Genomic DNA, 22,435 nt, shown 5'->3' on the forward strand with positions numbered 1-22,435 from the left:
AATATGGAACTTTGTCATTTATTTATTTATATTTTTACATATTTATTCACTCATTCTCTTCTATAAAAATGATACAAATTGCACAGTAGAGTAGCTTTGATACACAGGGGCCTTTGGTTTAGGAATATATTTTAAATCATTAATTTACCCAGTACAACTTTGAATCTCACCCATTTCAGAAGAATTGTTGATCAGTCACTGACTGATTTATCTTGTTCAGTGCTTTTTGTATGTTTCAAATTACTTTAAACATTGCAATCTTCAAAGAAACGTCTCCTGGCTTCTATCACAAAAAGAAATCCCTGACTGCTCAGAAGCTGACTTCAAGATAAAGGCACTCCCATCGCCACTTAGCACGAGTCTGACATCCCTGTCTGCAGTTTCTGAGCAATTCTTATGTCTCCTTGATCTGTGTGAAAACGAATGGGGAACATGGGTTTATATTGACTTTTTAAAAAAAAAATTAAAGTCATTGTAATTGACAAAATTATGAAATACATTTTCCTCGTCATGTTCATCCATTCAATAACTGTGTTGTGTTAAAAAATCTTTGTTTTAGCAAACATGTATATTTACATTTTAAAACATGTTAAGACATCTCTGTTTGCAGACCTTGCTTCACAGTCTTGATCTTTAGCTGCCTCCCCTAACAATTGGCATGGTCTGCAGCCAGTAAGATGCTTGACACTGAAGAAACTGCTGGGGTGAAATGACCTACTCTAGGAAGTACAAGTCTAACACATTTTCTGGAAGGCAAGGTGTGTGTGTGTATGTATGTATGTATGTATGCAAATGTGAGGTCACATGCAGGTTTAGAGGCATTACAGATCCTTTTTTAACCATTTTATGAGCTTGCTAACCATATTTTGCCAGCCAATGACATATAAGATAATGGTAAAATATCCCTGTCTAATAATAAACTGAAGTTATACAGTAGATGCTGATTCTGATGAATCCAGAGGTGTTATATATTTACAGTGAATCTTGGCTCACAGTAGTTTTCTGGCAGAGTCTTAATCATGACATGACCTCCCGCTGTGCTTAACTGTCTGCCGGATACTGCCATGAGAAATCTCTGTTCAGTGGCTGAGCACTCGCACACTGTGGGTGACACTGAGGTCAGGCTTTGGTAAATTAGTCCTGTCCATTGTGTGCTACTCTGGTGTTAATTATTATTTTTTGGTCTTTCTCTTAATCAGTTGTGTTGGATTTACTCAGAGTGATTTGAAATTTATGTTTTTTATTGTCAGTGTATGTTAGTATTATAGACTCAGTCAAATAGCTATTGTCTTGCTATGTCCAGCTTTTTGGTTCTACAGTCACACCAGCAGCTTTTGCATCCTGACAAAGTTACTCAGGGACAGACAGGCCTGTCAGTTGTCTTTGACCAATTACACATACTAGGATTAAAAGTAAGAAAACGGAAATTAAATACTATACTGTACTTCCATCTGTAGAACCCACTCAAGTTTTCTGTATGAACATAAGAGTACAGCAAGATGTTTCGTGTTTATTGATTTGGTTGGGTATTGGATATCGGTGAACAGAAAAGCATCATACATTCTGAAATTACAGCATACTTGGAGCTGTTTTCAAATAAATACCGTGGAAGAGCTGCAGAATTTGAGTTTCTCATACAGGGGAAAATCGTCCTGGAAGAGAAACAGATTGTTTTTTTTTTTTTTTTTAACGTGTCAATTGGTGCTAATTAGTTATGAGGCTGCTTGATTTGTGAAGCCCTGATGAACTCTTGCTTAGTTTAAGGTTGTTAAGAAGTCTGTTTTTATTGACCACAGGTGGCATCTCCTTATATTTTTAATTTGTTCGGCTTGCTTGAGTTCACTGGCAGAGCCCCCGCGCAGACATCTAAGGCAATCATGGTTTAGAGTGAAAACAGTCCTTTATTTTCCTCTTGTGGACAGAGTGCAACAAGGGTTCCATTGTAGTCAGCAAGTTACTAAGTGAATTATTACCTATTTAAAGCAGGTAATGTAAATGAATTACACGAGTAATAATTTCACAACAGAAAGACTTCTTAGACTTCACAGATCATGTGGTGGTTAAATGGATTACAAATTTAATTAGATTTTGGAAATGTGCTAAAAAAAAAAAAAGAGAGAGAGAGAGAGAGAGTGTGATAGAGAGTTGGCAGTAACTGTGAGGTATTCAGTGACTTGACCCATAGTATTGAAAGTAATTGAGCTAAAGACAAAAAAAATCTAGCTTTTATTAAAGCTATGTTAACCGCACTAACCTTAATATGTGACTTAGCTTTTAGTGGTACAAAGTGTGTGTGTGTGTGTGTGTGTGTGTGTGTGTAAACCTGTACTCTTAAGTGCTTTCCCATCCTACAGGCAGTGGGAGATCTAGGTGAGCCTTTTGATACTGTAGGGCAGGGGTTTTCAACTGGGGGTACTTCTAAGGGTCCTAAGGGGTATGCAGGATGACTCAAATGCAAAAATAAAAAAATGAAAAGAACATAATGATCCTTAATTGATTTTTTTTTTTTTTTTTTTTTTTTAACAGTATAATATATTATCTCTAAACCACTGTGCATAAATATTTCGTTTTTGTTTAGCAGCTCACTAAGTTTACAGTCTGACTATAGTTTCGAAATGATCATCCACCTGTATGGATACATGATTTCAACTGAGCAGGTTTCTATTCTGATTAGGCGCGGCTGCATTTTCGTAACAGCAATAATAGCGGCTGGTTGAATTGTTTTCAGTGTTTGATTGAGTTTATGTAGACTGTCCTGTGCATCGTTTCTCACTTTCAAACATTGTAAATGGCACACGTAATTATGTTGAGATGGTAAATGTAAATGGTAACGTGCAACATTTACAATGCAGACTGTTTTGGATTATATATAATAAAAAGCGAATATGTGTGTTTCAGAAGAGATTCTGTGCATCCAAGGACTTGAATGTTTTAAGAATTAGTGTTTGGTATTCTGTCTTAAACCAACAGTTTTTCAGTCCCAAACTGTTGTGACATAATAAAATGGTGGAAAAATTGTCAATCCGATTATTCTGCCTTTCATTGTCACTGTGGTACGATGAAGTAGAGCAAAAATTGTAAAGGGGTACCTGAGTTGAAACCTTCAGACAGAAGGGGTACAGTTTTAAAAAATAAAATAAAATAAAAACACTGCTGTAGGGTATCTTCAGAAAACCTCAAATAATAATTTATCAAATCTCAAATTTAGTTGTATATCTTACTGGATTTTGTTCAAGGCGTTTCAGACACGAGAGGCATTTCATTTTTAATTGAAAGTCTTTCCTCCTTAGAAAGGATAGACTGCATAGAAGTCCAATTGCAAGAAACCATCTCCCTGTTATGCCTCTAATCACAGACCTAATGAGTGCAGCTGTAAATACCTAACAGGGTAAGTCATCCTAAGTAGTCTTCTTTCTAACCCACTCCCTCAGGGTAAGGAGTCTATGCAACCTGATAGCTAGGGTCGCAAGGGCTATGCATTTAGAGCCCTCCAGATGCACACTGCCTGTTGGGAGTCCAGCCCTGACAATTATCAACATCCTCACAGCTCTCATTTCAGTCTTAGGAAGCCTGCCTCAGAAAATAAAGGTTTAGTAACAAATCATTTAAGGAGGACTTAAATTATACCCTTTTCCTTCAGCAAGCTTCATTTACAGTCACTGACCCAGGAGCATATTCCTTCAGCTTTATGCCTGGTTGTGTCTTTCTGACATTTTCTGTTTTTTTTTATTTTTTTTCTCCTGACTTATTTAGTGATGTTCAGTTTCCATTGCATCATTCAAAGGATAGAAAATCCAACCTCTTTAGTGAAATTTTTCAGGGCCATGCCACGTTTGCGCTACAGCTAGAAAAATGACTCCAGCATTTTAATGAGATACAGACTCGGGAAGACTTGCGCGCCAGTATCAACTCAGGGACCACAGTGCTGCCGCCAGGTACAGTAGCCAGGACTCTGTGCTATGCCAACCTTTTAATTGGCATCTGCAGTCTTAGGGTACTCCAAACCCCCAAGGCATCAGCAAATACTTTTCTCATTACACCCAAATTGAGGAATAGCTGTCAGTAGCCTGTGAGACTGGTGTAATGCATTTGCTAGTCACATATTTTGATGTTCCAATTCTCCCTTCAAAATGTTTACCTGTTGTCAGTTTGCAGCACAATCAATAGCTTGACAGCCTAAGAAGTGCTGTGCAGTAGGTGCAATGTTGCATAGCTGATGGGCATGTGGAAGCATCTCTAGAAGACAAGGCAGGGGTTTTTACATATGGATTTAGGCTGCCTTTTGCTATTATGTCAAACCTGCTGTAGTTTGTTGGATCTATTTAGATGTGCCACAGATGTGTAACAGTTTTATTTTGCGTACTGTACATGAAACTTTTTAAATTTAATTTAAACATCAGACAAAGTTTCCAAGCAATCGGGGTGACTTTCACTATCTTAACACCACTAAACTAGTGGCAGAAGAATATAAACTTTTCTCAGAGATGCTTTGCCTGGCATAATTCTGTTAATTTAGCATTAAAAAGAAGACAAAAGAAGCAAACAATATTTAATCTTTCACCCATCATCAATTCAACTCACTGTAAAATTTGCGGGTGCATTTTATTAATTTCAATTACTTTGATGGTTCACCCACTATAATTTTTAACAATAAATCATAACATTTGGGCAATACAATTAACTGTATAAGCATTTACCAGTGTATTCTGTGTTATGCTACCATGGGGGTCAGACGCTCCTGGATAAATCTTCAGTCACTGTCTATACAGCACTTGACCGGCATATCTGAAGTGTCTGTTTCCATGGCAGCAGTTCAGACACAGTGGGCAGCACAACATCCACACAGAGTGGATGCTCTGCAATGTCATGCAGGAGGAGTGAGCAGAGCAAGAGATGGGAACTTGTGATAAACTAATATAATGTACTGTAACTTGTAACAGGCTGAAAACTATATCCAGCAGAACACTATGATCCAAACAAAATATCCAGCATCATACCTAAATCTAATCTTCCAAATCCATTGTACACCTTAAACAGAACTTACCATGAAAGACAAAGGGGATTTTTTTTAGTTCTTAAAACTTCTGTACACGCCAATATCCTAACTCCCTGAGCCAATAATAGCAGATGATAATGTGTTTTCAAGAAGTGCTTATTTATATACTAGTAGCCTAACGGAGAAAATTGTTCACTGAAATGTAATGCTTTCTACAAGATTCCGAATTTTGTGAATCATTTTGCCGGACAGAACAAAAACAGGAATTGCTGCTTGAGCAAATACAGTAAGTCAAACTGCTGACACGAATTAAAACATGCATGGCTTTGCCTGGCTACATTCTTGATGGAAATAAATACTTTATTTCTGTTACTAACAGATGGATAGCTATGTTTAATTGCAATTTTTTTAGTCTGAGGGAATGTGTGATTGACAAAAGAAACAGCTAATAGAGGGGAATTGCCAAGCAAGATGAAGTATGATGAAAAAACTGTTAACACAAAGGGCCTTAAAGAAGCCTTAAGCAAATGAAGGCAGCATAAGCGGGTAGTGGCAGATTAACAGATGAGACAAGCAGAAGTGCAGTGCAGTCCTTTGTGCCTGTGAAGGAGAACAGACAGTGTAGATTGGCTACAGGCAGTTTATTATGTCAACGCACATTTTGTACACTATAAATGATTTAGCTGTTTTGTCTGTGGTCTACTAAAATACACATGTGTAATGATGATGAACAAAATGCTTTTTTAGAATATATTATAGTCATAATTCTTTCATTTTTAATTAAGTTGTTTTTTTATGTCTAAATGTACAGATTTATTTACCTTGCCAAAGTTTTGCTTTCGGTCCGTTTTGTTTGTTTACAAAGCTAGACATTCTATTTGAAGGTTCCATATTCGTCTGTTGTCTGGTATTGTCCTGCAGTTGAGCTTCCTGATTGGTGGATAAAAGTTCTGAGGGTTCTGTCCTATGTTAAATCTTTGTTTAGATATTTTACTGTATTATCAGCATTATTTCTGGACGTACAATTCTCCCTAGGATTTAATTCTTATGGTTACCATTTACATGTGGTCTTCAACTTATCCTATTTACTGTACCTTGGAATTGGTCTTGGTCCACTTTAGCGGGTCCACTGTATACAAGTAGGTATTTCTTACCTGCCTGTCTGTGAAACCTGGTTTCCTATTGCAGTGTGAGCAGTCACACCTGATGAGAGAGCATGAGGAGGTGCAGGAGGGGACCACACTGCGCTATGAGGAGAGGATCACAGAGCTCCACAGCATCATAGCCGAGCTCAACAAGAAGATCGACCGCCTGCAGGGGACAACAATAAGGTGAGGATTGTGTTTTTTTTTATTTTTTTTATTGTAAGGATTGTGAAAGAGGCTGTATTGGCAGTATTGCAGATTAAACCATTCTGCACAGAGCAGAGGTAGCACAAGCAGTGTCAGTGTGAGATTACCCACTGCTTACAAAGGTGTCCAATATGCCAAATTGGTCCACTGAAGATCTTTGTTGAGACCAAGTCTGACTTGAACTCAGGCCTCAGAAGGTTAGAGATTAGTGCAGTCACTGTGTCACATTGTGCTGTCTGTTTGTTTGTTTTTCTTTGATGGCAGCTACCCTGGTCCATACGTTAGACAGAAAGGAATTATAACATGTATGACCACTTCTTGCTCTGTGGCCCTGGGGCATATATTCAGGGGTTTGACAAAAAAAACAAAAAAAAACAAACAAACATGTGATCTATAGCACATACATTTTCATAAATGGAAAGTCACTCGCATGTATATGAATAATTAATTGGTACTAAAGTAATAGAGCCTTGATAAGAGGGCATACCGTCTGGTAGGTGACCGGTACAGTACAGGCATGGTCAACTACCAAGGGAATTCCTGGCAATCAGGGTTTTATTGTGATTGGACTAGAAACTGGTGTCTTTTACCTTTTCAATGTTTTGGTTTTCTTTCGTCTCATTTGAACTTGTAATAATTCGTCAGGTACCCTTCCACTAGGAAGAGTTTTAGGAAAATAGTCCCAAAAATGTTCATAAAGGATCACATATGTTAGAGAGAAAAAAAACAAATAACTTTATTAAGCAAATAAAGTTTTATTTGTCAGAGTTGCTTATAGTTTATCTGGTCAGTAATATTAGCTAATCAGCTTTCAGCTGTAGCAGGCTTCTATCAAACAGTAGATGCCTGCTGGATCTTCACAGCATCACCTGTGAATCAAACTCAAAATCAATCTGCGCAGGTGCTGGCTTTTTCATTTTGACTTGCTGGAATGAAAGCTCAGTTCGCATCTGTTGGATACTAAACAAAAACAGGATTGGTCCAAATTTATTTTATTATCCACGAAAACCAGCCAATCAATACTTTGCACCAAAGAAAGCAACCAGTCCAGTCCCCGCAACTGCCGATTCAGCCAATCAAAGCCTGTCAGCAACAACAAACCGAGACACAGACAATTCACTAATATTGCTCTATTCAGATATCTGGCACTGTCCAGATAACTCTGACAAGTAAAAAAGTTTTATTTGTTTTGGGACTATTTTCCTAAAACTTTCCTCAGCGGAAGGATACCTGACGAATAATTACAAGTTCAAGTTAGATCTAGGTTTGAAAGTTTTTATTTTTATTTTTATTTATTTTTTAAAGCCTCTGCCGTGGGGTAGTCGACCTTGACTTTCGTTAGCTCCCTCGCCTTCGGCTCGGGGCGCATGTAACTCCAGTTGCGGCCAACTACAACATGACAGAGCCTTCATCGACGGGCACTATGGCTTAAAAGGGTTACAGTAAATCTAGGAACACTCCAAATGTGAAATTGACTGTGCTGAGCTTGTGTTTCTATTGATTGATTGATTTCTGTACATTTTTATAGAGCACTCAGCTGGTTGCTTTGTATATAATCTGTGGCCCATCATCCTTCACCCTGAAGTACCGTTTTGCAAAACCAGTTTGCCCTAATCCTTCCCATGGATTTAAGAGATACAGTATTGACTTTTCAAAGAAAGGCAGTTAATGTTCAAAAAATGAATCCTTTCAATTAGACTTAGCTGTATTAACTGGAAGTGTCACCAAAAGCTTATTTTTTTCCTGACAAAGGAAAACAATTACATTCAATTTAGAGGTTGATTGAGAACAATAAAGAGCAGGTTTGTGATTACAATTTGTTGAGATCCCATCAAGCAGTCAGACTTGAAAGCAATATGTTTGTGATTTACATTAAAGTTATCTATCACAAACATATTGCTTTCTTGTGGATAAAATTTTTTTTTTGTTGATTTCTTTTTTTTTTTTTTTTAAGCTGCAGTAGTTTTACCTTTTTTTCTGCGAAGATGTGCAAAAATAGGTTTTCCAGTCCAGTGGTCTACACAATGCAAGACTACTGAGACATGTCAGCCTTTCTCAGGTAGGAGCTTATCAGGATATCACTGCAATGGGAAGTGAACATCACTTTTTGGGTGTTGGACCCAACCACCCGAGGCATGATGTTATCCCAACACAACACACGCCTGGTCGTGCGTTACTCATTTATTCAACCAGCATCACCTGGTAACCCCCAGGAATTATTTCACTTGTCCAGTTTTAGAAAACATGAGCCGAAAGCTGGTTAAGTGTAATAATTCCCTCAGTAACCAGGAGTTGCTACTTTTATTGTTCCATATTTTCTAAACCTAATAATAAATCCTGAGTAATTTTCACTTTGAGTCCTGTGTTGAACTTAGGGTCTAACAATGCTTTGTGGCTCTTGTTAGTAGGATGCAGCATGTACTGAAAAATTTCCACACCATCAGGTTAGGATTCATTGTTAAAACAGATCATTTTATTGTTCTGCTCCGCATCATACAGTTTGACAATCATAAGGCAATTGGCTCTGAAACACAGAGTGCCCAAATAGACATCATTTGATCTTTGTTTTTGTTAATAATAGCTTTATCCTTACTTTGATTCTGAACTTTTTCACCAAACAACCTACTTTGGTAAAAGCCTTTGGCAGTATTTGTTCTCTGAATATTAATGAATAATATTAAAAATTGTTTGGAACTGGAAATGGAGTTTGTCAACAGTTTCTAAAGCATGACAGCCTTTACATATTTATTGACCCATGTCTTGCGTCTTTTGAGGATTAAGGTTTCGCAACACCACATGCTAGCTGTAAGGCAGTGTGTAACCCGTAAGGCCACTGCACACTGGATCCGTTCCGTCATTTAGCATCCGTCATCCGAAAAGGTTGTGCGTCAATCCATTGCACACTAGATGCGTTAATATCGTATTTCAGAGTGCTGATGTGCAGTGGAGGCTTTGTAGTAAATATACCTAGTTTCAGTATTTTAATAAAAAATAAGTACAATTCTATTGTTAATTCTACATAACTTTGAACACAACATTTTTTTAAATGTAGTATAACTTAATGATCAGCAAACGCTGATGGAAGTTAAAATGTTTGTTAATTATTATGTTTCTACTAGATCTACAATAATGTTGTTATGCAATACATAATAACAATCTAAAAAAAAACATGATATTACACAACACAGTTATCATAACATCAGAAACAATATGACTAATATTTAATTTTTCAAACACTCGCTCCTGTAATAAATATATCTAAAAGTTGGGAAGCTAGCAATGGGCTACTGAAAATACCATAATGACCTTCTACTCTCTGTGTATGGAGCCAGAAATTCTATCCCTTTCATGTACTGCCCCTCTTTTCTGACTGTTAAGCCCTGACCGCTCTTGGTTGCCCTGTCACTCTTCTTTATCTGATATGTGTCTCCAGGTTAGGCCATTGTTTCTTTACTTCCTTGATTACAATTGAAATAAAAAGTATATGCTTGTAGTAACCTATACTGCACAAAAGCACATGTTTATGTATGCTATCAGCTCATAATTTCATGTTTTATAATACATATCATTCATGTCCAAGTCCACGGCAATGTCTTTCCATATGTTTCTTTTTTTTTTGTCCCCCAAAGACTTTGTAATCTTTGTTGGATTTTTGTTTGGCGACACACACAATTAGTTTTTCTATTTTGTTCAGGGAACTGCAAGAATCCACATGTCTTCCCCGTCATTTTTCCATTGGTCAGTGTAATTTTTAACTCGCGTCAAATCTGATCAATTCAAACTTGTTTCGATTCCAAAACTGACGCATCACCGTCGTACAACAATTACGGACTCAGTGTGCAATGTGCAATAGGGAATGCACATGATGATGTTTTTTTTTTCTTCTTAGACACGTGTTAAAATCAGATGCATGATCAGATCCAGTGTGCAATGGCCTTTACAGTCACAGAGTATTAAGGTTATTTCTCATCAAGCAGTTATGATCTGGACCCAGAGATCAATGGAGGTGGATGCTTCATTGAGAAAAAGCAGCTTTCCTGCCAATTAAAGGCCAGTGGACCTATCGGCTGCTGCTGCTGTTTTGTTTGGTAAAGTAGAGTCATTTCTTTCTTTCATTATTTTAGTTTACAGAGCTGATATAGTAGTGCTCTATTTTATCAGTCAATCAATCAATATTTATTTTATGTAGCTCCTTTCATAGTGGACCACCATCACAAAGCGATTTACAGGACAATGCATAATACATTAAATACAGTGAAGTACAGGGCATAGTACATTAAATGCAAGCTGTAAAAATCAATGCAAATACATTAAATACAGGCATAATACATTAAATACAAGGCTACGATGTGAATTTTAAACATTGTGGATGCGTGTGTCATACAGAATCATACTAATAAGATGGAGTGAAAACCCTGAGAGCAATTTAGACAGCAGCTAATAACAGATATAGGCTAAAGAGCATTGAAAGCAAGAGAGAACAAATATGCTGGAGATATCAATAATGGAGAGAGGAGAGAAGGAGGAGCGAGCAGGAGGGGCAAACAGATGGGAGTCAAGGTGGTCGGGTACTATACTGGGAGTGTGGCAGCAGAGCGTAGAATAGATGTCAATTTTGATCTGAAAGAAAGAGGAGAAATCATGACAGGTAAGAGAGGAGGATGAACCACAGATGGATTTGTCAGTGGCTGGATGCAGGATTTGGTCAATGGTTTTAAGAGAATATGGGTTTACGGGTAATGCTGGTTCCAAACACTGTGATGCTGGTTGAAGAAGTACAATAAATTAAAGGTCGCTTTACTGTAAAATCTTTAAATGGATAGAACTTCTCCATGCCTGTGCTGGGATTTTAGTGTTCATGCCAGCTGGGTATCCAATAAGAAAACAGTAATGTGTATTCGAAAACTATTGCTGGTCAGCTACAGTAACTTGTTCATCCACGGTACCTGCCTATCTGTGCTTTTTCAGACGCTTGTACTCGCTTTAACCATTTATCTCAGGATCCAGTCCATCCCTGTTCTCCCACAAAAAATACATTTGCTGTAAATGCAAAATATCTCAGTGATGTTTTTACCAGACCCTTTAATACATAAATCACTCTGTCCATGAACGAATTCAGTCAAGCTCCAGTTATTCCATATTGTAACGCACCTCTGTGGGAGGGTGGGTTGGCAACAACAGAACCTTTAAAAAATAAATGTAATTTTAAGAAAGCTTTGCTATAACCTGAAACTAGTCATTTGTTTTCTACAGCTGTGCACATCCTAATTTGATCAAAAAGTGATGTTTTCTGAAACTTGTGGGGGTTGATTGTGTTTGTATTTCAAATGAAGGACACTGATGAATCCATTCCTGACAAGGACCCGCTGTTTAAGAAATGTGCCTCCCAATCCGTTTGGAGATTGAGGAGTTCAATGTGTCCGTTTGTCGGCAGGTGAGCAAAAAACAGAATTGTGATTTCAGTCCAAACAAGCAATTTAAGGGGGTGCTGTGTATTGCCTCGCTGGGCAAATTGCCCGCCTCACCAGAATATATATCTCACAGAGGACAGATTGCTTATTTTCCAGACACTTCAGGTGGTGTAGGCAGTGGGTCTTTTGAAGATAATGGAGTTAATGATCCACTTCACTGTCTATCCAAGAAAGACTGAATTGATTTTTGAATCTGTGGCAAATATCTTGTGCGTAATACAACCTTTTTGCTATGTTTTGCCATGCAGGAGTTTAGAAAGTTTTCTTAGGGAAGAGCTTTGAACAAGGCAGCAGTGGTCAGAGTGTGTAGTCACATGTCGTTCTCAGCAGATGTTATTCATGATCAAAATGAAGTCACAGGCCAGAATGTGAAGGCAACAATAATTTCTAATTATCTTGACTCTGTGTTTGAGTTATTGAGGTATTTCAGCTGTCTAACAGGAAGAAGTAATTACAAAACACAGCTGCAACCAATTATTTCTTCCTCAATTGAAGATGTGCTTTTTGACCCAGATATGACCACAGATGATGTGGTGACACATGACAGTACTGCCATTTGGATATTGTAAAAGGTTTATTTTTGTTCAGTTTTATTTCTGAAACAGCATTAATCCTTCCTGGTGAGGGGGAGCTTACTGAATATGTAATGCTATTGTATCCTCATACTCGCCACACAATAAATTGCTGACTCTGGGACGATTTGTTTCACCAACTTTAAACATTGCAGCTGTAACCTTCACCTGTGCACTTAACATCCAATAGGAAATGTCTTCCCTTTTCATATATATTAAATCTTGCAAATTGAATTGTGGGTGACTACATACTATATAACATGTACTTAAGTTTCAATCTAGACTACCTGTACTGTAATAAAATGCACATTTAAAAATAATTGTCTACATATCTTACAAGATGGCACAATGAGTAGTAGCACTTTATTGAAACTCAGGGGAAGCATTATGTGCTTTCAAAAAAAAAAAAATACGCAAGTACAAATATAATCTTTGCTGAAGTTACTATTTATCTGACCTGTCAAGAAATCTGCATTTAAATTTCTTAGGTCAATTTCTTTTTCAAAATAACCATTAGTTTACCTGATACACATAGCTTATTTTCTATACTTTAGCAGTTGATGCATCACAAGCCAGTCTCCCTAGACATGCTACAGTGCGCTGTGAGTGAATACTGTGAAACAGGAGGTGCTATGTTTTTGTGATCAAAAACACAACATTTCTAGTTTAAGAAAGGATCGTCTAGTTTATGAAAGGTAGAGTTTGATACATAATACAAGTGGTTTTTACAGTAAATTATTTAACAAGTGACTTGTAAGTTTCTAAATAATAAATATTAGGAGGTACTTTTGATTTTTAATAGGCCTTAGAAGGAAGTTTTACCCACGTTTGCAGTTGGCGGGTTCAATACTTGGACTGACCTTTTTAATTATTTAAGGTGCTGTAACAAAATAATGACATCACAGATTGATGAATTCAAAATCTCTGTCACAGCAGAGGCATCGTTTATGAGAGTAAAATGATGAATGACATTGTTCCTGCTGGCTCTGGACTTGTTGAGTCGCGTAGGACTGTGTTACTGAAATGTTAGGAAGTGTAAGACAACTGCTGCAGGCGGGATTCAGCTTTTAAAGCATTTGAACCATTCTGGAGCCGTTAATCTCACTTGACTATAACTGTGTACAAAATATTAGCCACAGGATTGCCATAAATCAGTTCCTCCTTGTTGACTTTGCTTCTTTTGCTAACTGCTTGTTTTGTCAAAACTGTGTATTATGGTGCAGCACAATGAAAACTGATACGTTTGAACAGCACTGATTTACACCTGTTTTCCTTGATGCTGTCGAAAGCGGAAAGCCAAAGCATGTGTTTACTTGAGTTTTGCTCCAGAGGCAAATATTATACTTATGTGAACAATTTGGAATCCGTTTGCATCACAAACACCACAGAGGCCATGCAGCTTGAAGCTGGTAGATGAGAACTTTATTTATTTAGTTTCATAAACATTGTTCTACTTGTGTGTAGAAATGTTCCAACTCTCTTAATGTATTGATTTTAATATGTGTGCAGCACTATTACATTTAGAGTTTAAGATTAAGGAGTTGCGCATAGTGTACACAACCAGTAACATTTTGTGATAATGTCAATGACTCTTGTACTGTGTATTGTAATTTGTTTTTCAAACAGAAGTGCTAATTCCTGGGAGTCTTAATGTATCAGTGAGCAGAAAAATTACCCTTTTGACAAAACTGTATTACTTTTGGAACCAAGTACTTTTTCCCTAAAGCTAATTATTGTTAATTCATCTGTGGCAAATAATAATTACCTATTCATAGAATGTTAACTGATATTTAAGTGGGTTCATTGTGCTGAATTCTAATTCTGCACCGTGCATATCTTGCTTTCCACCATGCATGCACACACATGGGCATCCTTTATAAATGAAGCACATTTTCATTTTCCAAGACAAGTGCAGTCATTGTCCTGTTTAAAAAGACAGTTCAAGATACAGAGGCACAATCTTGAGCAGTCAATCTTATTGATACAGGTGTAAAAAGAATAAGCTGCTTGTAGTCAATGAAATCAATATGAGTTTTCTGTTATTGTTAAGAATGACAATGGCATAATTCAGGGTTAAAACCTCCTTTTGAATTCTCAGTATCTGGCTTTTAAAATAAACAGCAACTTCTACTCTAGAAGTTCTAGCATCACAATGATATCCAAACAAGTAGCCGTCTACCCTTTGTTTCTTAATTATCATGTGTGCTTCTGTTGTACAAATCATTTCATGAAAAAAACATTATTACAGTATTTGTAGTCAGCTTTGCCAGCATCATTTTGCGTCAATGCATTGAGCAGTTATCTGGAGGCAGGTCAGGACTTTCCGCATAGTAATTGATAGCTTTAGACTGCATGGGTTTTATCCCTTTAATGGGCAGCGGAAGATGAGTTCAGGCCTCTTCAGCTTTTTATATCTATTTTCCACAGCTGGTGTTGACTAAGGATCAATTTAAACCATCATTTTGAACAGACAAGATGAAGACGTGTTTTATTTAGTTTGGATGTTGCTGCCGAGGCTTTGTTCGAGTCTTGTGGACCGCAGTTAATGTACTAGGGAATGCCTGTTGTAATGAAATAAACATCAGAGAACAATCTCAGTATCATCTTGTGAAAGTCATATTGTTTACTCTTCTGCGTAAAATAAGTCTGTCTCAACTGCCTCAATTTCCAAACTGTTACAAACAGGGCGTGTGTATAAAATATATCAAAACAATATGTGATTTAAAAGAAAGTTTCAGTATTACTACACAAGAGGCATTAATAGTATGGTCAGGAAGTTATGAAAGTCTAGGGTGGTTCATTGTACTTTGTTATAGTAACTAGCAGATCAGCATGGGTTGTGCAGTAGAAACGTCCTTGCAAAAGACACTGTCCATTTCCACTTGGTTGAAATCCAGCCTAGGTTTGAGTTCTGGTGATCTGATCCTGGGCAGATCTTCATCACACACATTACTGTGCATCATCTTGTAATGAAAAAAGCAAGTAATTTCCATCTGTTCAAGACTGCATGTGGGATGTTACGTTAATAGCATGCTCTGCAATGCGCTTTGAACAGTACAGTATATGTATATAAATGTAAATGCAAATTACTCCCTCGCTGATGTCTTTTAAATGATGCCAAGAATTCAACTGAAAAATGTCAATGTGTGTATTACTGCCAGCTATGCTTCATCATCTGAGGTGTCTATAAAGCAACTTGCAGGACTTCAAAATTGCATTTAGAAACAACATTGAAGTTACAAATGACAAATCCACAAATTGATCTCCAGCAATCATATCTTTCGATGACTCCAGTACTGTATGTGCCCTGATATTTGCTACTTCATAGGTGAAGATTGCTTTTAAAGAGATCAGTGTATTTCTGCTGTATTTCCAAATTGTGGGAGAGAACGTGATCTGGCTTCAAAAAAAAAAAAAAAGAAAAGTGTGCGAGTAAGAACTACTACAGTAACTAGTGACAAAGTCGCAATTAAGTTGAAACTTGATTTAAGATGATAGTGATTATAATGGTCATTTTAATTTAGAAATATCATTATCGTCTAACCCTGTTCTACTCCTACCAGACTGATATTGTGTTGTGTTCATCCCCAGGGAGGAGGATGAGTATTCAGAGCTGCGGTCAGAGCTCAGCCAGAGCCAGCATGAGGCCAATGAGGATGATCGCAGTGTGGACCAGGACCAGAACTCGGTCTCTGTGCCAGAGAACCACTCCACCATGGTCACAGCGGATATGGGTAAGGCAAAACCCCCTGCAGCTCTCAGTTTAACTTGGCATGGACATTAGAACGTATTCTAGTAGAAATACTAATTATTTAACCAGTACCCCCTATTGAAAACCTCCAGCAACTGAAGATGATGGCTTTTATAACATGATATATAGTAATAAGGTTCATTGACCCTCTGCAGAATAATACATTCTCTGTAACAGTGTGGTTTTGTTCTGACTTGTTTTAGTGAGCACTCTGTTATTCCATGCAAGCACAGGGGTGAGTCCTGCGATCAGCTGTAATCTTAAATATGTTTTATAAGTAGGGCTTCTGAATTTCATTTTTAACCGATAAAAAAAAACGTTAAAAACCCCTGATACAAAAAAATATTAAATCGGTGTTTTAGCCAGTAAACACTGGAAATGGTTACTCAATTCATATTGACTTCACCCATTTCCCATTTTAAAAAAAATAAAACCTACTACAAAAAAAAAAGAAAATACCTTTCCCAGTGCAGCTGGACAATGTCCCTCCTTCCTAACTTGTATCTATCATTGATTCGATCTGAATACTTTAAACCCACACCAACTACTGAGGGGCAGCAAATTCCTATTGGAGACTCCACTTGTGAGATTCAAAACTACAGTTAGATAGGGATGATTTAAAACAAAATTGCAAAATGTTAACCAAAAAAAAAGGCCTTGACACACAAAATCCCCAGAAGAATGTGCCCGTGACTATAAGGATTTTGCTGAGGAAGACAGCAAGGGAAGAAGGTACAACTTAAATGTGCAAGTACTGTTGAGTTACTATACATATTGTGACAGAAAAAAATGCCCAAGCATTTTGGAAAGTAACCGAAAACAATAATTTCATACAGTTTATAAATAGCAAAACCCCCCAAAAAGGATCTCAAAAATAGCAAAAAATAAGCATCGAAAAATTAAATTAATAAAACCCGAAAAACAGAAACCCTAATTATAAGTAAAGAACAGCCCCACCCCAAAGAAAACATAAGGCTGCAAATATGATATATCAAGTATGCATTTTTTTCTTAATATTAAACTGTTCATTGTAATTAAATCAATGCATGTAACCAAATATGCTAGTGCACCAGTGCAGTGATTCTTCCTGTAAGGTGACCTTGAGCTGCACCACATTCTACCACAGGTAGGTGGCAAGACACAGATCATATGCAGAAAATGTACACAGGATCAGATGCTTTATTTGTGGGTTTGTGCTTTTGTTTATTTTTAAACATGTTACAAAACATTTTAATTTTATATAAAATATAATTAAGCATAAACAAGCAAAAACAAGTAGTGGAGATAAATACAGTAATAAAAAAACATGATCATCTACATCAGTGTGCTTTCATTGTAGATATCTAGTCAATTTGTTTATTTTTTTGTCCCATCTCTTTCTGAGCATAGTCACAGAATTTCAGAAGGCCATGATTGAGGGAAGAGTTTTAGATAAGAGTTTAGCATAAGAACATAAGAAAGTTTACAAATGAGAGGAGGCCATTCAGCCCATCTTGCTCGTTTGGTTGTTAGTAGCTTATTGATCCCAGAATGTCATCAAGCAGCTTCTTGAAGGATCCCAGGGTGTCAGCTTCAACAACATTACTGGGGAGTTGGTCCCAGACCCTCACAATTCTGTGGGCAGCAGTGTAGAGTAGTGGTTAGGGCTCTGGACTCTTGACCGGAGGGTCGTGGGTTCAATCCCTGGTAGGGGACACTGCTGCTGTACCCTTGAGCAAGGTACTTTACCTAGATTGCTCCAGTAAAAACCCAACTGTATAAATGGGGAATTGTATGTAAAAATAATGTGAAATCTTGTAACAATTGTAAGTCGCCCTGGATAAGGGCGTCTGCTAAGAAATAAATAATAATAATAATTCTCTGTGTAAAAAAGTGCCTCCTATTTTTTTCTGTTCTGAATGCCCCTTTATCTAATCTCCCTTTATCTAATCACCCCTTTATCTAACCTCCATAGGCAGGTTGCCATGATAAAGAAACAAATAAATAAAGGAAGGTACTGCAGTATATGTAGAAGAGCTTTGAAGGTTGATTTTAAGATAAGAATCAATCCCTCATGCACACCACATAGCACAGATCCTTGGTCTTCTGGAATAATGTAGTTGGCATGCTATTTTAGTATACAATAGTTGTATATGCATAAGAGTGTCTCTTTGAAATATGTACACGCTTTTATATGTATTTATTTTTGCTTTTCAGTTTTAAAATACGGCAAGGTATTGGTTTTTAATACTGAAAGATGGGGACATATCTCAGCAGTGTGGAGTAGTGGTTAGGGCTCTGGACTCTTGACCGGAGGGTTGTGGGTTCAATCCCCAGTGGGGGACACTGCTGTTGTACCCTTGAGCAAGGTACTTTACCTAGATTGCTCCAGTAAAAACCCAACTGTATAAATGGGTAATTGTATGTAAAATAATGTGATATCTGTATAATGTGAAATAATGTATAATGTGATATCTTGTAACAATTGTAAGTCGCCCTGGATAAGGGCGTCTGCTAAGAAATAAATAATAATAATAATAATAACTCGGGTGGTATTTTTCTTTGTAGACATAGAAGCTTGAATGCTTTCCAAAGAAGTACAGTAACACAGTTTTAATCAAGTAATTGTACTGTGCATTTCTGTATTACAAACCTACATTATTAAGAAAATCAACAACAGTAGACCAAACCATTTGGAAACCTTTTTTCTTGACTGTCCACAAACCAAGGAACTATTTTCTAATATTATACAGGCTCTCTCCATTAACTGAACCAGCTCCTATGTGTGAGAATACAAGTTACTGTATCAAAAGGACAATAGTGAGGGCTAAAGATATAGTGAATCTCCCAAAAGAAAACCCATCGAGCTCATAGCCTATTATATAGAAATGTGTTCTTTTGCCTTTGAATTCCAGTTATTTCAACCGAGTGTTTACTGAAATGTTGAGTCTGCATTACGGACTTTTACAGGAATGGCATGGGCTTGTGAAATTACAATTCTTCACGGGTAGAGCAGAGGCTGTTTGAAACCTTGAAGTCAATGGGAGTCAGTCTCCTGCCATTGCTCCCTTAGCCAGAGAGATACGGTAATAGTGGGTTGACCCTGGGTCTCTAGCACATTTTCTTTCTCCCCAGTACCTTTAGTATTGTAATGTATATCATACATTGACGACCATAAAGTTGTTTCCTATTCAATAAGGATAAAGGAAATAACAGTAATATTTCCTTATTCCTTATTCAACTCGAATAGGGAAACAAGGAAACAAACAACTAGTATTTCCTTATTCCTTATTCAAGCTGAATTCGGAAATTGTGTTTTATTGCATGTTAGAGGTCCAGGCAAAAGCTTATATCTGAGGCTAAAAAAGACCAGTTGACACCAACACCAAAAGCTTGAACCAATTTCTTCTACCCTGGCGCCCAGAAAAATGTATTTCCTTATTTGCAGCAAATAAGGACATAGGAAGTAAACAACTAGTAATTTCTTATTCAAACTGGATAGGGAAGTGTTTTTTCCTCACATTACACACATCTGAGGATCTGTGTTTTAGGTAAAAGCTTGTGTACAAGGCTGTATTTTTTTACCCATTGTAGTTCTCACATTTCTGAAAGAGTAGTGTAAATAACATATTTTTTATTATTTAAATATATACAGAAAATGTTTGCCTTATTGACGCACTACCTGTTACACTGCATTTAGGAGACTAGCAGTCAGTTTAGTTTGCTTCCGATAAATGTTCGAACACACTGCATAGAGTTGCACAATTTCTTTAAAATGCCTTCAATGGAAAAGACACCACGTGCCTCAGAAATATTTCTGCTAAAGATCACTCATTCCAATACAAGAAGGGGACATTTTACATGTCTTGTTATTTTTACATTTATTTGTGTTTTTATTTTGTTTGATAATTCACGGATGGTGAATATAGAATCTCTCTTAAAATATGGACATAAACTAAATATTCGACAATTTAGCATTAACTGTTTTTCAGGTTAGCATTGCAATATTTAGGAACATTTGTTGTGTAATAACTAGGGTAAATTATCAATTTTGAATGTGACCGCAATTCTTTTCTTGAAATACCTATTTTTAGACCGTGAAATGCAGTGAGTTAATCAATTTTTTACTGTGAAAAAATACAGCCCTACTTGTATATCAGCATTGAAAAGACCAGATGGCACCAGCACCGAAGGCTTTGCTCACTTTCTTCCAAGCAAGGCCCTCAAAAAAGGAATAAGGCAAAAGGAAATAAACAGCTAGTATTTCCTTTTTCTACTTAGGGCTGAATAGGGAAATATTTGTTTCTTGACTATTACAAACATCCATTTCCTTTGGTGGTCTTTTTGATGGAAAAGGGAATAAGGAAACAACTTTTTATGGTCGTCGTAGAGTGTTGTTTTTAACTTTAAAGATACTGAACTTCATTATGAGCTGTAGTTGTATTCTGAAATACTACCTCCAGATTTACTCTCGGAGCAGAATAGACCAGCAGTGCTTGCCTTCCACTGCCAGTGCTTGTTGAACCATCAAGGGATGAGTAGCTGTTTCGTTATCTTTTAAAGTCAGGGTTTGTCATCATGAGTTTGTTACATCAGCAATTTCTGTGCACTGCTTGCCGCTATGCCTATTTAATGTGTTTAAGTAACCTTGAGGAGTCTGATCTGAAACGATAGACTGAAGCCTTTATCTCATCCCAGATCACTGCAGTTCATAACAGTGTTCACAGATCCACACTGATTATGTGTTTGTTCTACCTAAAAGCTTTGCAGTGTAATTTCCTTCTTAATACATTATGCAGGTGTTTGATATGCAACACTCACATGATGCAACACTCACATGATACACCTCTTTAATGATGTCTGTAGCTCTTCTCATAAAAAGATACAGGTCCAATTTCACCTATAGAAACTTGAACCAAACAAGATTTTAGTGGGTCCCTTTTTGCATGAGCACCATGCTCCACAAAACAGCATACTTGTTTAAGCTTTCTAGAAATCGTGTGGAAATGATCCCAGTCTTACTGCTAACACTGTATTTGAAATTCAGAAAAAAGAAATAGCTGATGAAGAGGAAATGAGTTGAAACGTAATATTTATTCAGCACAAACTTCTCCAGACATAACACTGTGGCGAGAATGTTTCTCCCTTTCAACAAAGTTAAAAGTCATTAACATTTTTAGATACAGTATAGTTACTAATATTTTTAGTATTTTATGTGATTGCCTATACTTATATTCAAGATGCAGTGGTTGCTTTTGTTTTTGTGTTTGTAAAACAATGCATACTGTTTCCATAGGACCTATGTAAGTGAGATATTACATTCAGGATGTGAAAAACTTTGCTTTATAAAGAACTAAAAGTATTCCTCATAAAACAAGCCCAAAGCTGACGTACCAGGAGTGTATATGTTACGATAAGTCCGAATCTGGTAAATCTTCATTTTTAACGGTAACTGTCAACATTTATACAAGTTTACAACATTTAACTGTCAACATTTACCAAAGGTGGTAAATGACTGGAATTATGAAGAAATATATAGTGCTTTTCAGACATTTACCGAAAGCTTATTGGCAAAGGCAATTGGTTATTCTTGAGATTTACTGGTAAATGTCAAATGAAAAACATTATCATGTTTGTATCAGACATTTACCGCTTTACTTGGTAAATGTCTACATTCACCAGTAAATCTTGAGATTTGCCAATATTCAGACTTTTACCATAACATACACATTTGATTGAGTGATTTCCTATGGTGGCTCATTAAGGACAGGGACAAAGAACAGGATACATTGTGTAGGTTCTTTCTGGCTTTAACAAAGTTAATCTTGTAACATTGTGTGAAACAGCTGAATTGAGTTTACATTCTGGTACCTACTTATACAGTTTTTTTTTTTTCTTTTATCTCCTCCTCCTCTTCCTCGTCCTCCTTCTTCTTACACTGCTCTCTCTCTTTCTCTCTCTCTCTCTCTCTTATTCGTATCCCTGCCGCCACCAGTAAGTAAGTTCCTTCACCTGTTGTCAGTAGAATAAATACCATGCGCAACTTCAAACCTCTTGCCATCCCACAATTTGTATGCTAATTTTTGCTTCTAATTCATTAGAAATCGGGCGCGACACTTTGGGAAATACCACGTGCAGTCATCTCAGTTTTCCTCCCGCAATTCTGACCAAATTAAATGAGGACCTTAGTTTCTGTTTCTTTTGTAGCTGATACTCTTAGAACTTAGCTGGGATTCAAAAGCAGGAACTACCGGAAGTCCTCAGTGCTTGACAACCAACGCCCCATTTTATTTTGCATCAGCTGTTGACCCTGG

The 22,435-nt window shown here is 37.0% G+C and overlaps 1 protein-coding gene across 4 annotated transcripts in view; it reads left to right on the forward strand.

The window, feature by feature from the left end:
- The window catches only part of LOC117424174 (colorectal mutant cancer protein), a 140,947-nt gene that overhangs the window by 92,901 nt on the left and 25,611 nt on the right, over nucleotides 1-22,435 (forward strand). For all 4 annotated transcript variants that reach the window (XM_058992786.1, XM_058992788.1, XM_058992790.1 and 1 more), the window contains 2 exons: nucleotides 6,185-6,327; nucleotides 15,983-16,125. In XM_058992786.1, the coding sequence (XP_058848769.1) occupies nucleotides 6,185-6,327; nucleotides 15,983-16,125 (286 nt within the window). The remainder of the gene's footprint in view (nucleotides 1-6,184; nucleotides 6,328-15,982; nucleotides 16,126-22,435) is intronic.

The sequence above is a fragment of the Acipenser ruthenus genome, chromosome 2, assembly GCF_902713425.1.
Source record: "Acipenser ruthenus chromosome 2, fAciRut3.2 maternal haplotype, whole genome shotgun sequence".
Lineage (NCBI taxonomy): Eukaryota > Metazoa > Chordata > Actinopteri > Acipenseriformes > Acipenseridae > Acipenser > Acipenser ruthenus.